The sequence below is a fragment of the Chenopodium quinoa genome, unplaced genomic scaffold, assembly GCF_001683475.1.
Source record: "Chenopodium quinoa cultivar QQ74 unplaced genomic scaffold, ASM168347v1, whole genome shotgun sequence".
Lineage (NCBI taxonomy): Eukaryota > Viridiplantae > Streptophyta > Magnoliopsida > Caryophyllales > Amaranthaceae > Chenopodium > Chenopodium quinoa.
Window position 1 is genome coordinate 868,654 of NW_018743850.1, and position 19,395 is coordinate 888,048.

A 19,395-nucleotide genomic window follows, 5' to 3' on the forward strand; every position below is an offset into this window, starting at 1 on the left:
TACGTGCTTGGATCGTGCATATACAAATTGAAATAATTTTCAAAGCGTATTCGACAATAAATTCTCAATTTGGATTAAATTAGCTTAATCGTCATTTTAATCTATATATATAAGAGTTCCATTGCAACTTTTTTTAACTTAATAATGATTTTTAATACAAGTACTACTATTGAGTTACTAGCAGGATGGATTGCTAGTAGCCAGCAAAATTTGCTATTTTATCTAAGCGCTAACAACTTGAAACAAGCTATTAGAAAGGTTACTATTAAAACCCTTCTTGATTAAGTGTAATTATCTTGATCTCTTAATGATTCCGAAGATTTGAACACATTATTTTTAGAGTATTTGAGACAAACTTAACACATCTATTTCAAGCAAGTACTTTGTATTTACTTTCCAATTTCAATAATTTCTTTACATCCCCAATTCTCTCATTCCTTTTACACAATTTTTTGTATGCGGCCTACTATACTGTGTGGTAAGGGTTACTCGAGTTACTCGATCAGGGGTTACTCGAGTTGTCAGGGTTAGTTACTCGAGCTTATCGGTCAGGGTTACTCGAGTTGCCGAGGTTACTCAAATTACTTGATCATGGGTTACTTGAGTTACTCCTGACCGAGTAAATTAACCCCTGACCGAGTAACCCCTTGAGTAATCCATGATCGAACCCCTCGAGTAACCCCTGACCGAGTAACCCCTAACTGAGTAACTCCTGACTGAACCTTCAAGTAACCCCTAACCGAACTCCTTAAGTAACCCCTGATTGAATTACTCGAGTAACCCCGATCGAACTCATTAAATAACTTCTAACCGAGTAACTCGAGTAACCTCTAACCGAGTAACTCGAGTAACCCATGACTGAGTAACCTCTCGAATAACCCTAATTGAGTAACTCATGACTGAGTAACCTCTCGAATAACCCTAACTGAGTAACCCATGACTGAGTAACCTCTCGAATAACCCTAACTGAGTAACCGTTGATCGATTAACTCGAGTAACCCCTGTCGAGTAACCCTTGACTGAGTGAACCCCTCGAGTAACTCATGTCCGAACCCCTCAAGTAACCCCTGACCGAATAAGTCGAGTAACCCCTGACTGAATAACTCAGATAACCCCTTACAAAATAACTTGGGTAACCCGTGCCACACGGTGTGGCCTGCTGCACTAAAAAGTTGCTGTTGTTTTTAATATCCCTCTAGTCTAATGTTTTCAAATCTTCATTCTGAGTATCCATAAAATTATTGTCAAACTCACATTGTGTAAAATAGCTATAGATAAACTGACAAAATATATATACTATACCTTTTAAAAAATAAATTACAAATAAAAAGCTCTTAATATACTTCGTATTATTGTTATGTAAGTTTGACGAATAAATTTTTTTCTCGGTCCAATTTATTAGTTTTTTGGGCCTAACTGACCTGCTGGGCCTTGCTTCCGGGAATCTCAATCTAATGTAAATGTAACCATTAGAAGTCCAGTTTGACGAATATACATTTATTAATTCTGCGAAATATTTAGAAAGAAATAGGCCCAACAGGCTCGAATGATGTTGGGTTTGGTTTGTGGATAGACCACTTTATATTGGGCCACGTTTTTATAATGATTCTGAGTAGCACTGAATTGCAGGCTTTGCAGCACATATATGATGGCCTATAGTCAACAAAACGATATGAGTCTAATTTTGATCCGTTTATTGTCTGTTTGGTGAATGGTTTTTATTAATAATATAATTACTACGTAATTAATTTGGTAAGTGGCTTTTCAATATGTTCAAAACTTTCCATCCAAATATGAAATAAGTTTATTTGAGTTATCGGGTGTACAACAGTACAAGTAAATTATAAGGTCATTTTGCACATAAAAAAAAATAAAAAATAAAAAAATAATAAATAAAAAAAACCCTAACGAATTACCACTTAAAGAGTAAGATTATCACAATACATCGCCAAATACTTCTTTTAAGTTGGTAATTAATTAATTACAATGGAGTATCATAATTTGGTAAGAACAAGAAGAAAAGTAATGGGCCTAATTTCTTGCGTAGACATTTCTTCATCAAGAAGTTGAGCATACTTATTAAACAAGGAATCAAGAATTTCATCACCAAAATGATGGCTGATCATTGATTCTTGTATAGCTCTCACTGTACTCGCCACCGCCATTCCATAGCTAACCCCATTTTTTTCAACCTCTGTTTCTATTTGAAACATCTCCAAATTTTCCATTTTAAAAGACCCTTCTATTTTCACTTCCTCTTCTATTTCTCCTTTGGAAGGTGCATAAAAGTGTATATCATATGAATCCAACTTTTCCTCATCAACTTGTCCCTATAAAATACAAAATCATAATGTTTAGACATAGTTTAAACATAACTTTAAAGTGAGAAGTTTTTTGAGAGGATGGATCGATAACCTGACTAATAGAGTACCTTAGAAATTAAAAAGGCGAAGGATCGAGTGAGAAGCTCCCAAAGAAATGAGTTGCCTCTATCAATGTGGTTAGGACTCTCTCTTCCTAGAAAGACTAACACCATTCTTCCTCCTGTGGTTAGTTCTTGAGATCGAAGCTTCAAAAATCGCGAGAAATCTTCTTGGAATTGTTGAGCATACGCTTCGATTATTGTAGGAGGACTACTTTCACATATGTAGATGCAATCTTTGTTCATGGATTCCCCATGCTCATCATAAATCTTAGGGGGGACCTGATCATATAAAATGTGAATCAATCTTTTTTTTTTTGACACAAATGTGAATCAACCCTTTAATAAAAGCATGTTTAATAAAAGTATGATGCATGTTACAAAACTCTACTTGTTACATTTTCTTTAGCAGGGTAAAATAATAGTCTCTGTTGGACCGACTTAGTTCCTACTACAATTTTTAGGGTACGAGTGTCCTGACACAATAAGATCATTTGCTTCAAGGATAGGGAAAGAGCCGGGATAAGGATTTTCACTCTCAACACATCTTTAATGGGATTTCATTCCATTACATCAAATTCACTAGAGAAAAGCATTAAACCTCTAACCATTAAGGGGGCATTTGGTTCGCGGAATATAGGTATGAGGTATGGGTTTAGAATGACTAAAACCCATACCATATGTTTGGTAGTCAAAAGTATGAATTTTAAACCCATACCTCAAACCCATGAGCTATGGGGTTTAGACACTTTAGGGGGGAAGGTGGGTTTGGCTCATTCCATTCCCTTAGGTATCAAATAAAAAAAGGGAATAGTGAGAGATTTCATTCTAGAATTGAACCAAACATATGGTATTAAGTATCAAGTTCCAACCCGATACCATCTTAACTCCATTCCTAATTTCAAACTCATACCACTCTGTGAACCAAAAGCCCCTTAAAAAGGGTTTAATAAGTTCAATTAGGTTTAATAAATTTTAATGAGTTAAATTAGGTCTAATAAGTTCAATAAAGTGATCTAATACATTTTTTTTTTAATTTATTTCATAATACTATATGTTGATCAATAAATTTCATTTGGAATTATTTGTAGTTAAACCCGTACTAGTCTATAAAGGAATTGAAAATACTCAATAAACTATTTATAAGACAGTTATTGAAAAAAAGGTGCTGGCCGAAAAAAACAAAACGAAGGGTAAAAATTAAAGTAATCCTATTGATGGAGCTAAGCCACTAAAGTGGGGCATTTAGTGGGGAAGAAAAAGACTCATTCCGTTGGAGCATTCGGGGAGACCCTAACAAAACTTGTAGTGGTCACAATCACAAGGTCAAATGGTTAATTTGGATGAATGATTTGATTGAGTATACATTTTGTCATAATGATTAACTAAGGCAATTGGTCACCTATTGCATAACATCAATCTACTATCGCGCTGATAAAATGAGTTAGTGTCTTTAAATTTTGTACGTCTTGTATGATTATTCAATAGCCAATAATACCTGCTCTTTTCTATGCGAAGAAAGAGAAGAAAATTGGTTCCGATCCCTTATTCAAACATAGATATTTATTAAAAAATATACTCAACTCATGTCCATATATGACTATATATCCATCAAAGCAATTTATGATTGTTAATTTGTTATGCTTTTCTAGTTCACTCTTGTCTAATTTAAGCAAAATTTATGGTTGGGGAGAAAGAGGTGGTGGCAACCTAACTTTCCAAAGTCTTTATTTATTATATTTTAATTCTTTGAAAAATTTGTTTGTCTCAACTTGGAATAATAAGTACTTTCCTCAAAAAAAAAAAAAAAAAAAAAAAAAAAAAAAAAATCTCAATCCGTCTATATTGCTAAACTTTTGAATAAACATAGAAGTGAAACAACTACACTACACATCACTTTGTTTCTAAATACTTTGTATATGTCATAGTTTAACTTTCACGCTTTGCGATGGCTAAATTTAACCATCAATAACAACTAATATATATTTACATATTAGTAAACATTTGAAGTCAAACTGTAAAAGTCAAAACATTACATGCATGTATTTTAAAATGGCAAAAGAACATGACTAAAAAAAATAATAAATAAAAAAAAAAAACCCTAAAATTTAAAACTTCAGCATGAATTTATTTATTTATTCTTTTTTTATAATTTATGAGTTCATTCCATGTAAATTTTTTTTTTCCTTTAGCTAACCTAGTTAATTACTTTTACTCTATCAGAATAAACTTGTTATTGAAAAGAAGTTATCTTGATGAACAAGTTGATGAGTTACCAATATTTTTTTTCCCAATTTTGACTCAAATTACCTTCATAATAAGCAATACATTAATGATATATTTTAATCAAAAGATTAAAGAAAAGAAGAAAAGTTAATTTACCTTGGAAAGCCAGTGCAAACTGTAAGAAGAGTAAACGAAGTGCAAAAAGTTGGGAGGAAAGATAGGATCATAAAAGGAGCCAGGTGAGGCTGCAACAAATAGAGATGGACTAAAATGCCCCTGTTCAAACATACTATCATCTTTCAAGAAATCTGGCAATGCCCTGAAGATGGAATTGAAGTCATTTGTTGGTAAATCATTCAGATAAACTGAAATTGAGGGTGCTGATTTTGGACCGTTGATTTGACTTTTCCGGTATGCATCCTGCACCGCACGATACAAATCTCTGATCATTGATAACGAGTTCCGGCCCGATGAGCAGCCCAAGTCTGCTATGGTTAGGATTTCTGGAGTTGTGTTTAAGTATACTTCTTGAATTGCCTTCATTGTTATGTGTTTCACCATATCCGAGGCCTTTTTCTGTGTGATATAATAATTTGTTAGATTATGCAAAACTCCTCAAATTGGAGTGATATGCATTGATCGATATTTACAGGGTTACAACATTAATAGTTCTAACTGTGTTAGGAACCTAGTACGATAAGAGGAAACATTTACATAAAAATATATCCGAACATATATACATATGGCAAAGAATATATTTCATGAATTCTCTCTATTATAATTTATGTACTAGCTAAAATAAATACTTTGTTTATAATCATCATCATGTTATTAAATAAGAAAATCGATTGTTAAGAATGAAGAATAGTGAGAGAGAATATGAGCACCTGAAGGGAGGAGTTTTTGGAGTAGCTAGTCTCATCATGTCCACCTTTCATGTGAAAGATTTTCTCAACATCCATTTTTTTTTCCCCCTTTGTTAATTAGTAGGAGATTTGGAGTGTACTCGTATTTGTCTTTCCTTGGACTAGCTACTTCATTTGTGTACATTATATAGGAAGTTGGATTTGAGTGATGGCAATTATTGATTACGTGTTTTACTTAGTGTCTCATCTTACAATAGTTAAAAGCAGTTGGAAAACCCCGGCTCAAGAAATAAATACAAGTAGATTATTTGAACCTTGTACATATAATTAAAAACACTACATATATGGGGTTCAATTAATCTATTTATTTACCAAGCCAAGCTTGGTCTAGTGGGTTAGTTTGTATCTCATAATCAAGAGGTTGTGGAATCAAACTCTACTAGAGGCGCTTTGGGGGTGGGATTCTCTTACCCTCTCCCCATTCTCAAAGTGCCTAGTCCACTATTCCGAGACGGGAGAACTTATGAAAGGTTTTGGCCCTGTAGGGCCCTTCTCCTTATCAACCTAAAAAAAAAAAAAATCTATTTGTTTGTAATATTAGGGCGTGCAATTTGCCCTGTAGCTTGCCCTAGGAAGGCAGGGCTGCGCAAGACATGACATGGCTATTTGGCCAATATAAGCGCCTTAAAATGTGCAATCTGCCTTGTAGCCTAACCTTTCCTAGTCCTCCGTACAAAATAGTGCTCCGAAGTCTAAATTGAACGATAATAAAATACACGAAATCAAACCATTTTTAGAGAATGCTAATGTTAAAAATTCAAGTAATAATGGGCTCCGAGTAGGCCTCCTAGCTGAAATGTTATATGAAGTATAATTATTTTGAACTTTGAAATTTTTTTTAAAAAAAAAAAAAAAAAGTTTTTGTTAATAATACCCATAGAGATAGAATGAAAAACAAGTGGTTGACAGTGTTATATGACGTGTAGACTTTCTTTGAAACGCTTTATAATAGATAAAATATAAATATGCTAAAATGATACTTAAATGACATATAAAATAAATAGTTGATTAATGTTTTTAATAAAAGATTAATCATTTCTTAATTTAATTATCTTAGAAAATGAATAATAAAAAAGTTTTGTTATTAATGGTTTACATCGTAAAACCTCTTTTGTCCCTCTACTCATAGCACTCAAGTAGGTGATTGAAGCTTGCAATGGACCATATCGAAAGCTCTAGAGAGCAACCATGACATTCAAGTACAAAACTGGTAAAAAGGGCGAATCAACTGCTTTCGGCATTTCTCTAGGCCACTAAAGTGTAAGCTAAGATTTCACAGCAACTTATTTCCACCTTTTTTTTTTGGTCCAACAATTTAATCTCCACTTTTTAATGTTAGCGTTATTATTTTTCCTTGTCAAATCTCCATAATTTTCTTTGTCTAATAGAGGGATCTCCGTAAATATCAGGGTACCACGAGTTGGAGTACGATCAAGGAAGAAGGATGAAGTGAAAGTAACCAAACTCACTTTTACGTACTTATTAATAAAGAAACACCTGTGTTACTCCACAGTTATCTTTTGAGAATGGACGAATTAGACTATAATCAGAACTTTGGAATACTATATTCTAGTTATCATTAAGTCATGTAAATACGTAGTATTTAAAAAAAAAAAAATTAAAGTTATATATAAGTAATCTAATCCCCTTGTGAGCTTGTTCTTATATGACATTCATTAAAGAGGGAAAGAAAAGAGTTAAAGTAAGAAGAACAAAATAAACTCAATTCTAAAAGTTTTACGAGCTTTATATTATTGTTAGAGGGTCAACTCAACCAAAAGGTTAAGCTGATGGTTGAGGTCCTTAAATATGTTTTATATTCTATCATGCCCTCTTACACGAGAGCCTATTGGGCTTGATGTGTGGATGCAGCATGTGTCCTCCTCATACCCAGCGCTATTTAAAAGTGGGGGGGTGGATGAGATTCCAACCCGTGACTTTTGTGTCACGTTGGCTCTGATACCATGTTAGAGTACCAACTCAACCAAAAGCTTAATCAGATGGTTGAGACCTAGGAATATGTTTTATACTCTATCAATTATACTCCCTCCATTTTTAAATACTTGCTCAATTTCTACTTTTTGCACTATTGATTAGTCCTACTTTGACTAATGTTTGTGATTTATACATAAGAAAAAATATAATTTTGTGGGTACTTGTTGGAATCGTCTCAATGAATAGATTATTTATTTTCAATTGTTAGAATTTATACTTTTTGATAATTTAAGATGTTATTGATCAAAGATTAGTATCGGCATACGTGCCTAGGAGAAATGGAGCAAGTATTTAAAAACGGAGGGAGTATTAGACACACTACTAGAAAACAGGTGATTTTCGACAGAAAAATTCCGTCGGAACCGGTTGTTGGAAACCCTTTTGTTGGAAAAACGGCCTTTTCCGTCGGAACACACTGTTCCAACGGAATTTCTTCGTCGGAAGAGGAATTCCGGTCACCGGAAAGTCCGTTGGAAATTTCCGACAGAATACAAATCCGACGAAAACTTCCGTCGGAATATGCTGCTAAAAAAAATAAAAAAAAAACCCTGCCACCTCCGACACTACCACCCACACCCAGACCCCCCCTCCCGACCAAACCACCACCGTTACCCAGAACCCCCCCCCCCCCACCCAGACCACCACCCAACCCAACCCAACCCAGACAAGACCCCGCACCACCCCAGACCACCACCCACACCCAGAACCCCCCCACCACCCAGAACCCCCTCACCCAGACCACCACCCAGAACCCCCCCACCCAGACCACCACCCAGTACCCCCCCCCCACCAAGACCACCACCTAGAACCTACCCACCAGTCCACCACCCTCATCCTAACCCGAAAAACATAACCCACCACCCTAATTATAACCCGGAAAATCCAAATTCGTACAAAAAATCAACAAAAAATTCGTAAAAAAAATCAACCCAAATTCGTAAAAAAAAAATCAAACAAAATTCGAACAAAAAAAAAATCAAACCAAATTCGTACAACAAATCAACAACAAAACCAAACCAAATTTGTACAAAAAATCAAACAAAAAAAATATTAATAACACAAAAACATACCTTAAAACCCAAATTGAATTCGAATTTGGTTTATTAAGGCCAAATTTGACCATGAAAAAGTCTAGATCTAGAATTTTTCATGGTCAAATTTGACCAAAAAACCCATTCATACCGTCACACCACTCGCTGTCACACCATCCGCCGGAAAACGCCGTCACAAAATTCCAAATAGAGGAAGGGGCGTATAGAGGAAGGAGAAAGAGAAGGAAGGAGAAGAGAGAGAAAGGGGCGAGGAAGGAGAAAGAAAAGAGAAGGAAGGAGAAAGAGAAGGAAGGAGAGGAGAGAGAAAGGGGCGAGGAAGGAGAGGAGAGAGAAAGGGGCGAGAGGCGGGGAGGAGAGGAGAGAGAAAACCGAAATGTTAGGGGAGGGAGGGGAAACCGGGTTTTGTAGGGTTTTTTAGGTTTGTGTTTTTTTTTATTATTTAATTAAATTCCGATGGAATTTTCCGTCGGAAATTCCGACGGATTTTATTTCCATCGGAAACATAATGTTCCGACGGAAAATTCCCTCGGAAAGTTCCGACGGATTTCATTTCCGTCGAAAGATTAAGTTTCCGACGGAATATTCCGTCGGAAAACCCATAAATTCCAACGGATTTGTATTCCATAGGAATTCCGTCGTAAATTTCCGACAGATTTTAATTCCGTCGGAATATTCCGTCGGATTTCATGTCTGTCGGAACTGATCCGTCGTAAATTGGCCTATTTCTAGTAATGACATACACATGTATAAATGGATACACCCAATGCATTCTATACACGCGCGTATCTCGTCTAGCTAGACTACATGCGGATGAACTGCATTACAATTTACTAACAAACGCAATCTTAGACAAACTTGCATGATTATTATTGTTAACAAAGAACCTACGGGCAGTGAATGCTCATTTAGTAGACAGCGAGCGAGCAGGCACAACAAAAGCGAAGCTAGTAGTGGATAATCTAGATTTTAATTAAGGTATTAAGTGGTAAGAGGGTAAGACACGTCTTCTAAGCCACTTGATTAGGGCTATACATATTAGATTGAGTGGGCAGTTGAGCAAATTAGGTGAGTGGGCAATTGAGCAAGGGGCCCGGGGCATTCCTAGCTAGCTTTAAAAGTTATCAACAAAAGTCCACCACCATGATTCTACGACTAGTAGTCAATTAGTCATATTCGATCTTCATCTGCTTTAAAATAATGATTGTATCGATTTTTAAATACGAAGTATTATATATACAATTACTCGGAAAAAAAACTTTGATCATCAATTATTACTAAAACATCATGAAAGACATAGTAAATAAGATTTTGTTAAAATCTCCATAATATATGTTTTCAAATATTTTAACTTTATATTTCGTATATTCTATACAAATCTACGGTTTAAACATATTCAAATTAGTGCGCCCAAATGTGTAATAGATTTAAAAAAATAAAAAAATAAACAATGCAACTATATTTTGAATGGAAGAAGTATATCTCGGTATATAAATATCCCAATAGTCCAATAGCTAGGAACTTTGGCCCCTACCCATTCAAGCAGAATATTTGTTATTATGACATGACTGACATCGTGTAAATGTTTCCATGACTTATCTATGAATCTTTGTCCTTAAGGGGAATCTGTACGCAAAAATAAAATAAAGACATTTTTGTCTTTAGAATATTGAAGCTGGGAAATTGGGGATTAGTACTACTCGTATTCCTTATTGAAAAGAAGAATGATCATTAATTAGTTCATCTCATTTACCTCAAGTTAATTATTTCAAGGAAATTTAGGTCAGTATAAATAAAGCTCGTTCATCACCGATAACTAGCATAATGATTATTTAGCTAATTAATGAGAGACCGATAAAATCGACTGAATTCAATTCATCACAAATACATTAGTTCTAGTATTAAGTTCAACTATTCATTTATGTAAGTTAAGATGAAGGGAAACCATGAAAAAAAAAACCGCACACGCTTACATTTAAGACTAAATCGATATAGGTTGATCCATTTTATATCCATAATATTGATTTTAGTGTGAAGTACACTTTCTTACAAAAAAAAAAAAACAAAAAATATGTACTCCGTCTTAGGATAGAACATTTTCCATCATCTACATCCGGTGTATGCACAAACGCACAATCAAATTATGGCACTTGTATAATGGATAATATAGTTAAGGTTGTGATAATCCAATCCATGGATAAGGAACTTAAGTTTCAAGGTGAAAAGACAGTTATGAAAGGAATGCCATTTAGAATTATATAAGTAATTAGTTTCAACAATGGAATTAGATGATTATTAAGCTAAACACAAATATATTGGATGGAATCGTAAAATGACCATTTGAGTTTCCTTACTGTCTTTGTAATTATTACTCCGAATATTGTACAAGCGTAATTGTGTATAGTATATTGCGTCATAGTACATTTAACTCAACACACAAAAGTATCTACATGGCTACATTGTACTATAAAAAGACGTGTGTACTTAGGAGAGATTCTTATGTTAGAATAAAAAAAAAAAAAAAAAAAAAAAAAAAAAAAGAGGATAATTTTGTAGGGATAATCTTTTGAGTATCATAGGATGAATTTTTCTTTCTTTCTTTTTTTTTTTTATAAAAAAAATTAATTTTAATTTTAATTAATTTTTTTTCTTTTATGCAAAAGTTTCTTTCTTTTATCATATGATATGGCTAGGAGTAGGAGTGTGTATAAATTGCCAAGTTACGATGTGATATTGGACGAATACCTAGCACGCTATGACTAGTACAGCTAGCGCTCGTCTTTGTTACATAATAGAACTTCACCTCTAGCCACCCATATTAGGCCGTTCCGTTAGACTTTAGCCACTAAAAAAGCAATTAAAAAAGAACGAAAAAAAATAAAAAGTAGAGTAGAATACCAGGTACACCACATAAAAATACAAAATAAATGAAATACAAATAAAATAAAATGAAGTAAAAATAGAATTAGGAATAAAATCAAGAGTGAGATACCATCAGAAGTCAAATTGCAAGTCCCCAATAACCATCAATAATATAACTTCATTAGATGGACTATGATTCTATGAATATTAATTATTTCTTTAGGAAAGATGGACATGCATTTTTATGATGATTGGACCACTATTTCTTATTTCTTGTACATATGGTGTAATTCATTATGTTGGCATCCTCAAGCTACCTTTCACTCTAAAGAAGGAAAAAAAAAAAAAACTTTCTTCAAACACTTGAAACTTGATGAACTAACTATTAAGAATATATAACTAACCATAAATCATAGTGAAAACACTAATGGAAATAATTTTGATTCAGCTATAATCTAATTTATTTTTAATATATATTAATTAGGATAGAAACTGATTAGTTCAATGTATACGGAGAGTCTTAATTATTAAATTCAAAGGTATAGTTGTTGAAATGTTTCTTATTAATCGTGGACTCATCGTTGTTATCAAATCAATATACACTTATCTTATTTCGTTCGATTTTCCGTGTTCCAATGATGTATGTAGCACTTAGGGGTATATATAAGCATTAATTATAGTTTCTAAAATGGAATTAAGTTGAAAATTTATGACAAAATCACGCGCAAATCGATATAATTAATGTTAATCTATCTTTAATATTTCCTTTTTAGCTTCTTATACATAGTCCTAAGGGCTATGTTTATCATTTTTCCTGTAAACAATAAAGCTAAGTTTAAGAACTATGCATGACACTAGGTTATGTCATATGGATGGGGAAAAAAATTAATTGCCTAAAAAAAACATTAGGGTTTTGGACAATTTTGGTATAATTTGAGTTTGTCATTATCCATGAGCAGCAGTGTAAAACACATGATTACCGCTCAAAGAGGAGCAATTAAAAGTGGTACTTATTTTTAATTAATCTAGTACTAATTTAATCATTGGTTGGTCTCTACCCTTATGATCACTACTTTTATCAGATCGATTTTGTCTGGAAATTTTTTGTCTTTTGTAACATTATTCTGGATATTTCTAACATATATGCGTATATGGTGCGTTGCAATAATTAATTATTGCTACATCTTGTATGATTAAAGGCTAATCAATGAAAAGTTGGTGATTAATAAGAAGAGTGAAATGATGATTCTAGGATTTCCAATAAGCACATAATGGCTACTAACTTATTGATCTAGAAGGACTCTCACTAGACGTAGTGAGGTGGAAGGATAAGGGATAGTCACTCATAAACTTATGAAAATTCAATTTTATAACCTTAAGGGTTTAAAGATGTATCTTCAACCAATTTTCATGGCTTGATATGATATATGAAATTAATATTGTAAATTCAGTGTTTATTTTAATTATATTCATAATAATACGAAGGTTAAATGTTCATTTTAGCACCCTATACACTTTTTTTTGGGGATTAGAAGTATGATTTGTTAATTTTCGACTTTCATATATATTTAAAGTTGATAAATGATGTAACAGAAGTACAGAAAAAAATAAAAATGAATAAACTATGTATGCATTAGGCCTTTAAGGCTTTAATACAGTTTTAGTGGCATTGCTAATTTGGTGTTGACTACACTAGTGGTTCTACATGCTCGGCAGACCCCATAGTGCTAGTTAGTCAGGCAATGAGTAAATGACTTTATTCACTTTCAAAAAGTATCGTGAATATATGTGTTATGTAGGTGGGTGACAAGCATATCATTTTGCGGAATCCCCCCAAAAAAGAATAAAATTTAAAAGTAAAGGCCTAAATTGGATTCTAAAGATTGTATGATGGGAGTAGAAATTGATTTGTACTTTGTATATGTTGTTTTCATTTGTAACTTTTGTAATAAGGTTAAATTTAACAGGTGTTTTTTTGATAGTATATTTTTATAATTTTTATTATCAGAAGTTAAATAATACTTCTTATATGATATTTATTTTTACACACTTTGTTCACCGCTGTACATCATGTACTATATAAAATAGCGTTGGAAAACATTTTTAAAGAGTGATCCTCCGTGGTTCATTCCTCCTACATACTCCTTGAGTGTTCCTCATACACAATTTCTATAGATGTTGACGTTATTTGAAATGCAAGAAAAACAGCCCACTCCAAAAGTTTTGGGCCTCCTTGTTTGGAAGCCCATTGCTAAGATGACTGGGATCCAACTCCACCTTGCACCATTTCATGACTTCAATCGATTTTTTCTCATGCTTCTGCTTCACATGATATTGATGATAAGTTCTTTGAGCTAAATTCAATTCATCCTTTATAGGCAAATTCGTGTAAATACATAATTTTTTTGTGTTGATGAAAGTTTTGTATATGATAGGTTGTAGCCTTGTAGGACGTTCTGTGTAAATGTTCCATTATTAATATAATAACGTAGCATAATGCAAGTTACAATTGATACATAAAACAATGTAGGTAACATGAGAGTATACCATAATAACTGTTATGAGAGATTGTGGCAATTTTACAAGAGGTAAAAAATCATCTATTCTAAGAGTAAGTTATGATGTCTCTCACCAACCATTAGTTAGTCGGTCTAAACCAAAGTATGAGACCTTAGCCTAGCTTTCGCATCAATGTTTTACTTAATTTGTCATCTTCTACAATGAAAAAGACCATTGATATGTAATACGATCATTATATTTACAAAATATGCTTAGTCATAATCTAGCAATTGCATTACAGATAAGCAATTAACATGTAGAACAACATATCTTAAAATCTTGTTAATTAATTCTTTACTACATGTTTCGGGTAAAAACAATGGGATCTTCGGCAAGGTCCTTTTCTGTGGGCTGAAGACTGATCTCGGTCCACGTGATGACTGGGCCGAGGATTTCCTGCACAGCAAACACGCGTAAATTGGCCTTGGGGGTTGTGCCGAGAAAGGCCCCTTCGATGCCAAAGTTAATACAATGTTTAGAGAGAGAAAGCTATGCAAGATTATTAATTGCTTGAGGCTTAATGTGAATGAATGTAAAGAGAGAAGCTTAAAGGCTTTTATACCTTTTCTCAATGGATAAGTGGACCGTGAATCAAGTGGGCTTGCCACATTAACCAGGCCTTAACTGACTTGACATGGTTTGGAGAGTTGAACCTCAGCCTTGGGCTATGTAATTAAAACATTTGTGGACCGGCCCAATTGAAGTAAATTGGACCCAAACAACTTGCCCCCCAGACCCGATTCAGAAGCATGAAGGGTCGGGTTTTGACTTGCAAAATGGAAAGAAGTAAACGATTTAATTAAAGTTTGAATTTGGATAGTTATTGAGGTAATAACGGTTATTTAAAGAGTAATTAGGGAAGTTGGAAAGTTTAGTGGGTAGTTAATTAGGGAGATGTTTAACGGTTGCATTGAAGTGGAGTTAGTGGGGGTTTTAGTGGCGCGGACTCCTAGAATTCCACTTCTGGAAAGTTTTTAAGCCACTCGTCCCACTCTCTCTCCTCATTTCTTTGCTAATTCTCTTCCGTTCTTCGCTAATCACCACTGTTAACCCGCTTTCCTTTTTCCGCTTATTCTCAGCAATCTGAAACCTGAAACCGAAATCTGTTGCTCCAAACTTGTAGTTCAGCGAATTTCGGTCCTAATAAAGGTAATTTTCTTCGAAATCTCTTCGGTTTTCTTTGATTTTTAGAGCACCCCCCTTTTTCTCGATTTTTCGAACTTCCACTGACAAGAATGGCTCGAGACCGAGGAAAGAGACCTATGGAGGTCGATGAGGATGAGGAAGTTCCTCAGCTGATTTCGCGACACAATCGTCCGTCGGAGATGATGCCGCCTTTGAGCGGCCACAACCCTCGTCCCAGGGTTGGGACATCAGCTTCTTCTAGCGGAGCCGCGATTCCTACGGTGCCGTTGTCATTTGCGCCTCCCCGAGATTTGGGGGAGGCTAGAACCTCCAGCCAAGGCGGGCTAGGCGCCCGGACCTTGGGATTTTTCCCCCTGGAGCAAGGGAGTAGGGCAACGTCCCCGAGAATTTTGCGTTAATGACCACCCCTCCTTATGACTGGTGGGTGGACGAGAGTCCCCTCTACCACTTTGCCGAGCAAATTGAAATTTTGTACGGCATAATGGAGGCAGATGGATATTGGTGTCGAATGCCCACAGCTCAAGATAGGATTCACCGTCCTCCCCCTGGGTACATCAGGGTGTGTACTCGGCAGCTGCAATTTAGGCTTCGGTTCCCTCCGCACTCCTTTGTTGTTGAAGTGTTGAACGGGTACAACATCTCGTTATGCCAATTAACCCCCGCCAGCATCCAAAGGATGATGACGTTCCTCTGGGTGTGCCTCTTTTATGGTTTTGCGCCGAGCCTCCATGTTTTTCGGAAACTCCACAAACTGGTGCCGAACTAACAATCAGACGAACATCATGGCACTGGTTGGTGGCGGATTGAGACCCATAGGGGGCATCTCACCACTTGGTCGAATGATACTTCGGACAAGGATTGGCGGGGCCAAAGGATCTGGGTTCGGGCGCCTTCAAAAGAGGACCATCCGAATTATTTTGGTGGGCTGAGGTACTTGAGCGAGCCTGATCCCCAGATGAGGAGCATCGGACTTGACGAGTTCGATGATCATGAAAAGGAGCTGCTGACTCTCTTCCGCAAAAAGAGGAATTCAGGGGGCACGGACCGAACGTCCCAAGTGCCCACAACTTGGCTGCCCTGCTACCACTACATCTTCCAGGAGAAGATGCTTCTGTCCTCGGCCTCAGCTGAAAATACCAAGGGGGTAAGGAGTTCAGGAGAAGATGCTTGCCGTCGTTGGCCTCAGCCGAAAATACCAAGGGGATAAGGAGTTCAGCTAGGGCCGAAGACCTTTTCTTTTTTCTTTTACTGTTTGTTTACTTCTGCTGACTAACCCTTGAATTTCGGCTTTTCAGTGCTGCACGAGGGAAATTCTGGTATTAACTACAATCGACTTGGGATCAACGCTGCAAGGCGGGTGGCGAAAAACGCTCCCGATATAACTGAGTCATCAGACCGGCCCCGTTCTCTGTGAAAAATTAAACTTCAGATAGTCAGCGTCGCTGAGTACGAGGCGCAGAAGGTCTGGTGGAAGAAACGTGACCTCTTCTTCCTTCTGAGCCCCGTAGAACAGGCTGTTGCTGGTGCAGCGCCTCTTGCAGCTGGAGTACCCAAGGCCGCCGAGGTTTTTGGGAGCGGTGCTGAACCTTCTACCTCTACTGCTGATCCTCAGGCAAAAGAGGAGAAAGTTGAAGAAGAGGACGGGGCGGCTGAAGATGAACGCCTGTTGAGGACTTTGGTGAGCCTTCCAAACTTGTCTTGATGTTGCCTTTCTTTTTCCGTTTTGTATTTTTTTTGTTTTGTTTTTGGGTTTTTTTACTTGGTGCTCATATCGCTCTTTGCTTCCTTATTCCTTCTGCTGTAGTCTGACAAAAAAGGAGGAAATAGAGGAGAGTCGGCTGAAGAAGAATCCTCTTCAGACGAATCTTTAAACGAAGAAATGTTCGGCCCGAAGAGAAGACGGGTTGTTTTTAATCCCGGGCAGTTTCAACCTGCCTTTGTTCCTACCAAGAAACCTCGAGGAGGACAAGCCAGAGGAAAGGAAAGAGAAGACTCCTCCCCCTCCTGAGATTCGTGCCGAAGGAGATAATTTGACGAAGACTACTCCTCTTGAGGCATTTGGGGAGGATGAGATTCTGCCGGAAGCTCCTCCTGAGACTCAGGAAGTTTAAATTTCCAGTTTGGCTCCTCCCACCTCTCCTCGGCATGTGGCCGAGCCTTTTATCGACTAGGTTCAGAGGGAAGCTGATGCACTGCTTGTCCACCCTGAGGACGAGGAAATGCCAATTTTGAATGAAGGCCTCAAGGGTCTAGATGCTGATGGTGTGAAGGAGGTCGAAAGGGGAAAGAAAGCTGAGGAGACCAAGAATGCCAAAATGCCTTCAACTTCGGTTACTGAATCTTTCAAGACGTTTCAGTATACGGAGATGAGGTTCGGTTCTGCCCTTTTGGTGCCTGTTCCCGACTATGCTAGGAACGTCTTCGAGTCTCGGTGTAGCTCGGCCATGGAATACTTTGGAAACCTCTCTAGCATGTCTGAGCTGGAGAGGGCAAGGGCTTGGACCATTGGAGCTGCCGCTGGCGCGTTTGAACCACTTGCTAAGGTCCCGAATCCCTTTGTTGAAAATCAAAGGCTGCTGATGCAGGTAAATCTTTCAGCACTTAAGCTTTTTCACTTAAGTTTTTTTTTATTATTTTTTTTTTATTTTTTATCCCGGCTGAGACCGAGAATGTAAGCTTCGAGGCGGACTCTTAGCGTTAGATTGACTCGACCGATATGAGCTTGTCCGCTGTTGAGAATGGTGAAAAGGTGGCCTCTCAGATGCAACCTTTTCTGAAGAGGGTGCCTCCGAAGAGGATGAAGAAGGTTGCGGAGATGGTGGAAAAAGTGGATTCTTCCTCACCGGAATTGGACCTTTCTTCTAGGAAGAAGGACCATTCTTTTTAGTACTCTTGGTACTCTTACCGCTCTTAGTCATTTTTGCTAAGATTGACTAATTTTTGGCTTACTTTTGAATTTCTTCCCCACAGACGGCGCCAAATAGTTTTGGGTAAAAACAATGGGACCTTCGGCAAGGTCCTTTTCTATGGGCTGAAGATTGATCTCGGTCTACGTGATGACTGGGTTGAGGATTTTCTGCACAGCAAACACACGTAAACTTGCCTCAGGGGTTGTGCCGAGGAAGACCCCTTCGATGCGGAAGTCAATACAGTGTTTAGAGAGAAAGAATTATGCAAGAGTATTAAAGAGAGAAGCTTGAAGGCTTTTATACCTTTTCTCAATGGATAAGTGGGCCGTGAATCAAGTGGGCTTGCCACATTGACCGGGCCTTAACTGACTTGACATGGTTTGGAGAGTTGAATCTTAGCCTTGGGCTTTGTATAAAACATTTGTGACCGGCCCAATTAAAGTAAATTAGACACAACATATTTGCATCTATACAATTTATCTAATTAATAACGATTCTCTCAACCGCTAGTCTGCTACATGCTATAATTTGATCCAATTATTATTTTTTTTTATTTTTGATCCAAGTGAAGATGCTTACATCCAAAGAAAAAGAAAATACCGAAATAAAAAAATAAACACAAGCAAAGCAAACTAACTAAGGAGGGATTAGCCGTGGCATAGCCACACCTCGAATGTCCTCCTCTAAAATACGACTAAGCTCCACCGGAATGTTATTATTAAAATTTTCAAGTTGAGAGTCTTGAATGACTCCGCGGTTGGCCAACCAATTCGGCGCTCTATTGCCCTCCCGGAACACATGGACCAACTTCACTTGCCATCGATTGTCATTAAGGAGATCTAAACATTGCCTAATGTCATGGATATTCTCCCCATAAGCAACTTGCTGCGTGTTCAAAGCGTGTACACAAGCCTGATTATCAACTTGGACTTCTAGCTTGTCAATCTGAAGATTGCGAGCAATTTCTAGCCCTCGAACTAAGGCCAACACTTCAGCTCGAAATGCAGAACAATACCCAAAGCTAGCTGCAAAAGCAGACACCATGTTTCCAGCATAATCTCAAATTATTCCCCCTCCCCCAGCTGGACCAAGACATCCCTTAGCAGCTCCGTCACAATTAAGCACATACCAGCCATAGGGGGGGGGGGCATGCCAAGTGATGTTGACTGGCACCTTGTAGCGTGGCTTTGCATTGCTATCGTCCAATGCATCCCAAATTGCCCGTCTAGCCTCTTCATACCTCACTTGAAGAAACGCTCCCGCATCAATGGGAAGTTCATTGCGTCTATTATAAACATAGC

General features: G+C 36.8%; 1 protein-coding gene across 1 annotated transcript; it reads right to left on the bottom strand.

Moving 5' to 3' along the window:
* Positions 1-1,780: 1,780 nt before the first annotated feature.
* On the bottom strand, positions 1,781-5,743 carry LOC110685832 (salicylate carboxymethyltransferase-like). Its single transcript, XM_021862360.1, has 4 exons — positions 5,536-5,743; positions 4,805-5,224; positions 2,432-2,704; positions 1,781-2,330 (listed from the first exon to the last, which is right to left on the bottom strand). Exons 1-4 carry the CDS (start codon positions 5,608-5,610, stop codon positions 1,995-1,997), a joined length of 1,104 nt encoding a protein of 367 aa, XP_021718052.1. The 5' UTR covers positions 5,611-5,743; the 3' UTR covers positions 1,781-1,994.
* Positions 5,744-19,395: the final 13,652 nt, after the last annotated feature.

Excerpts from the sequence above, each read along its gene's own strand:
- LOC110685832 (XM_021862360.1), bottom strand. The coding sequence starts at position 5,610 with ATGGATGTTGAGAAAATCTTTCACATGAAAGGTGGACATGATGAGACT. Across the intron at positions 5,225-5,535 it reads CCAAAAACTCCTCCCTTCAG|AAAAAGGCCTCGGATATGGT; the intron begins GTGCTCATATTC and ends TATATCACACAG. Across the intron at positions 2,331-2,431 it reads TCGCCTTTTTAATTTCTAAG|GGACAAGTTGATGAGGAAAA; the intron begins GTACTCTATTAG and ends TGTATTTTATAG.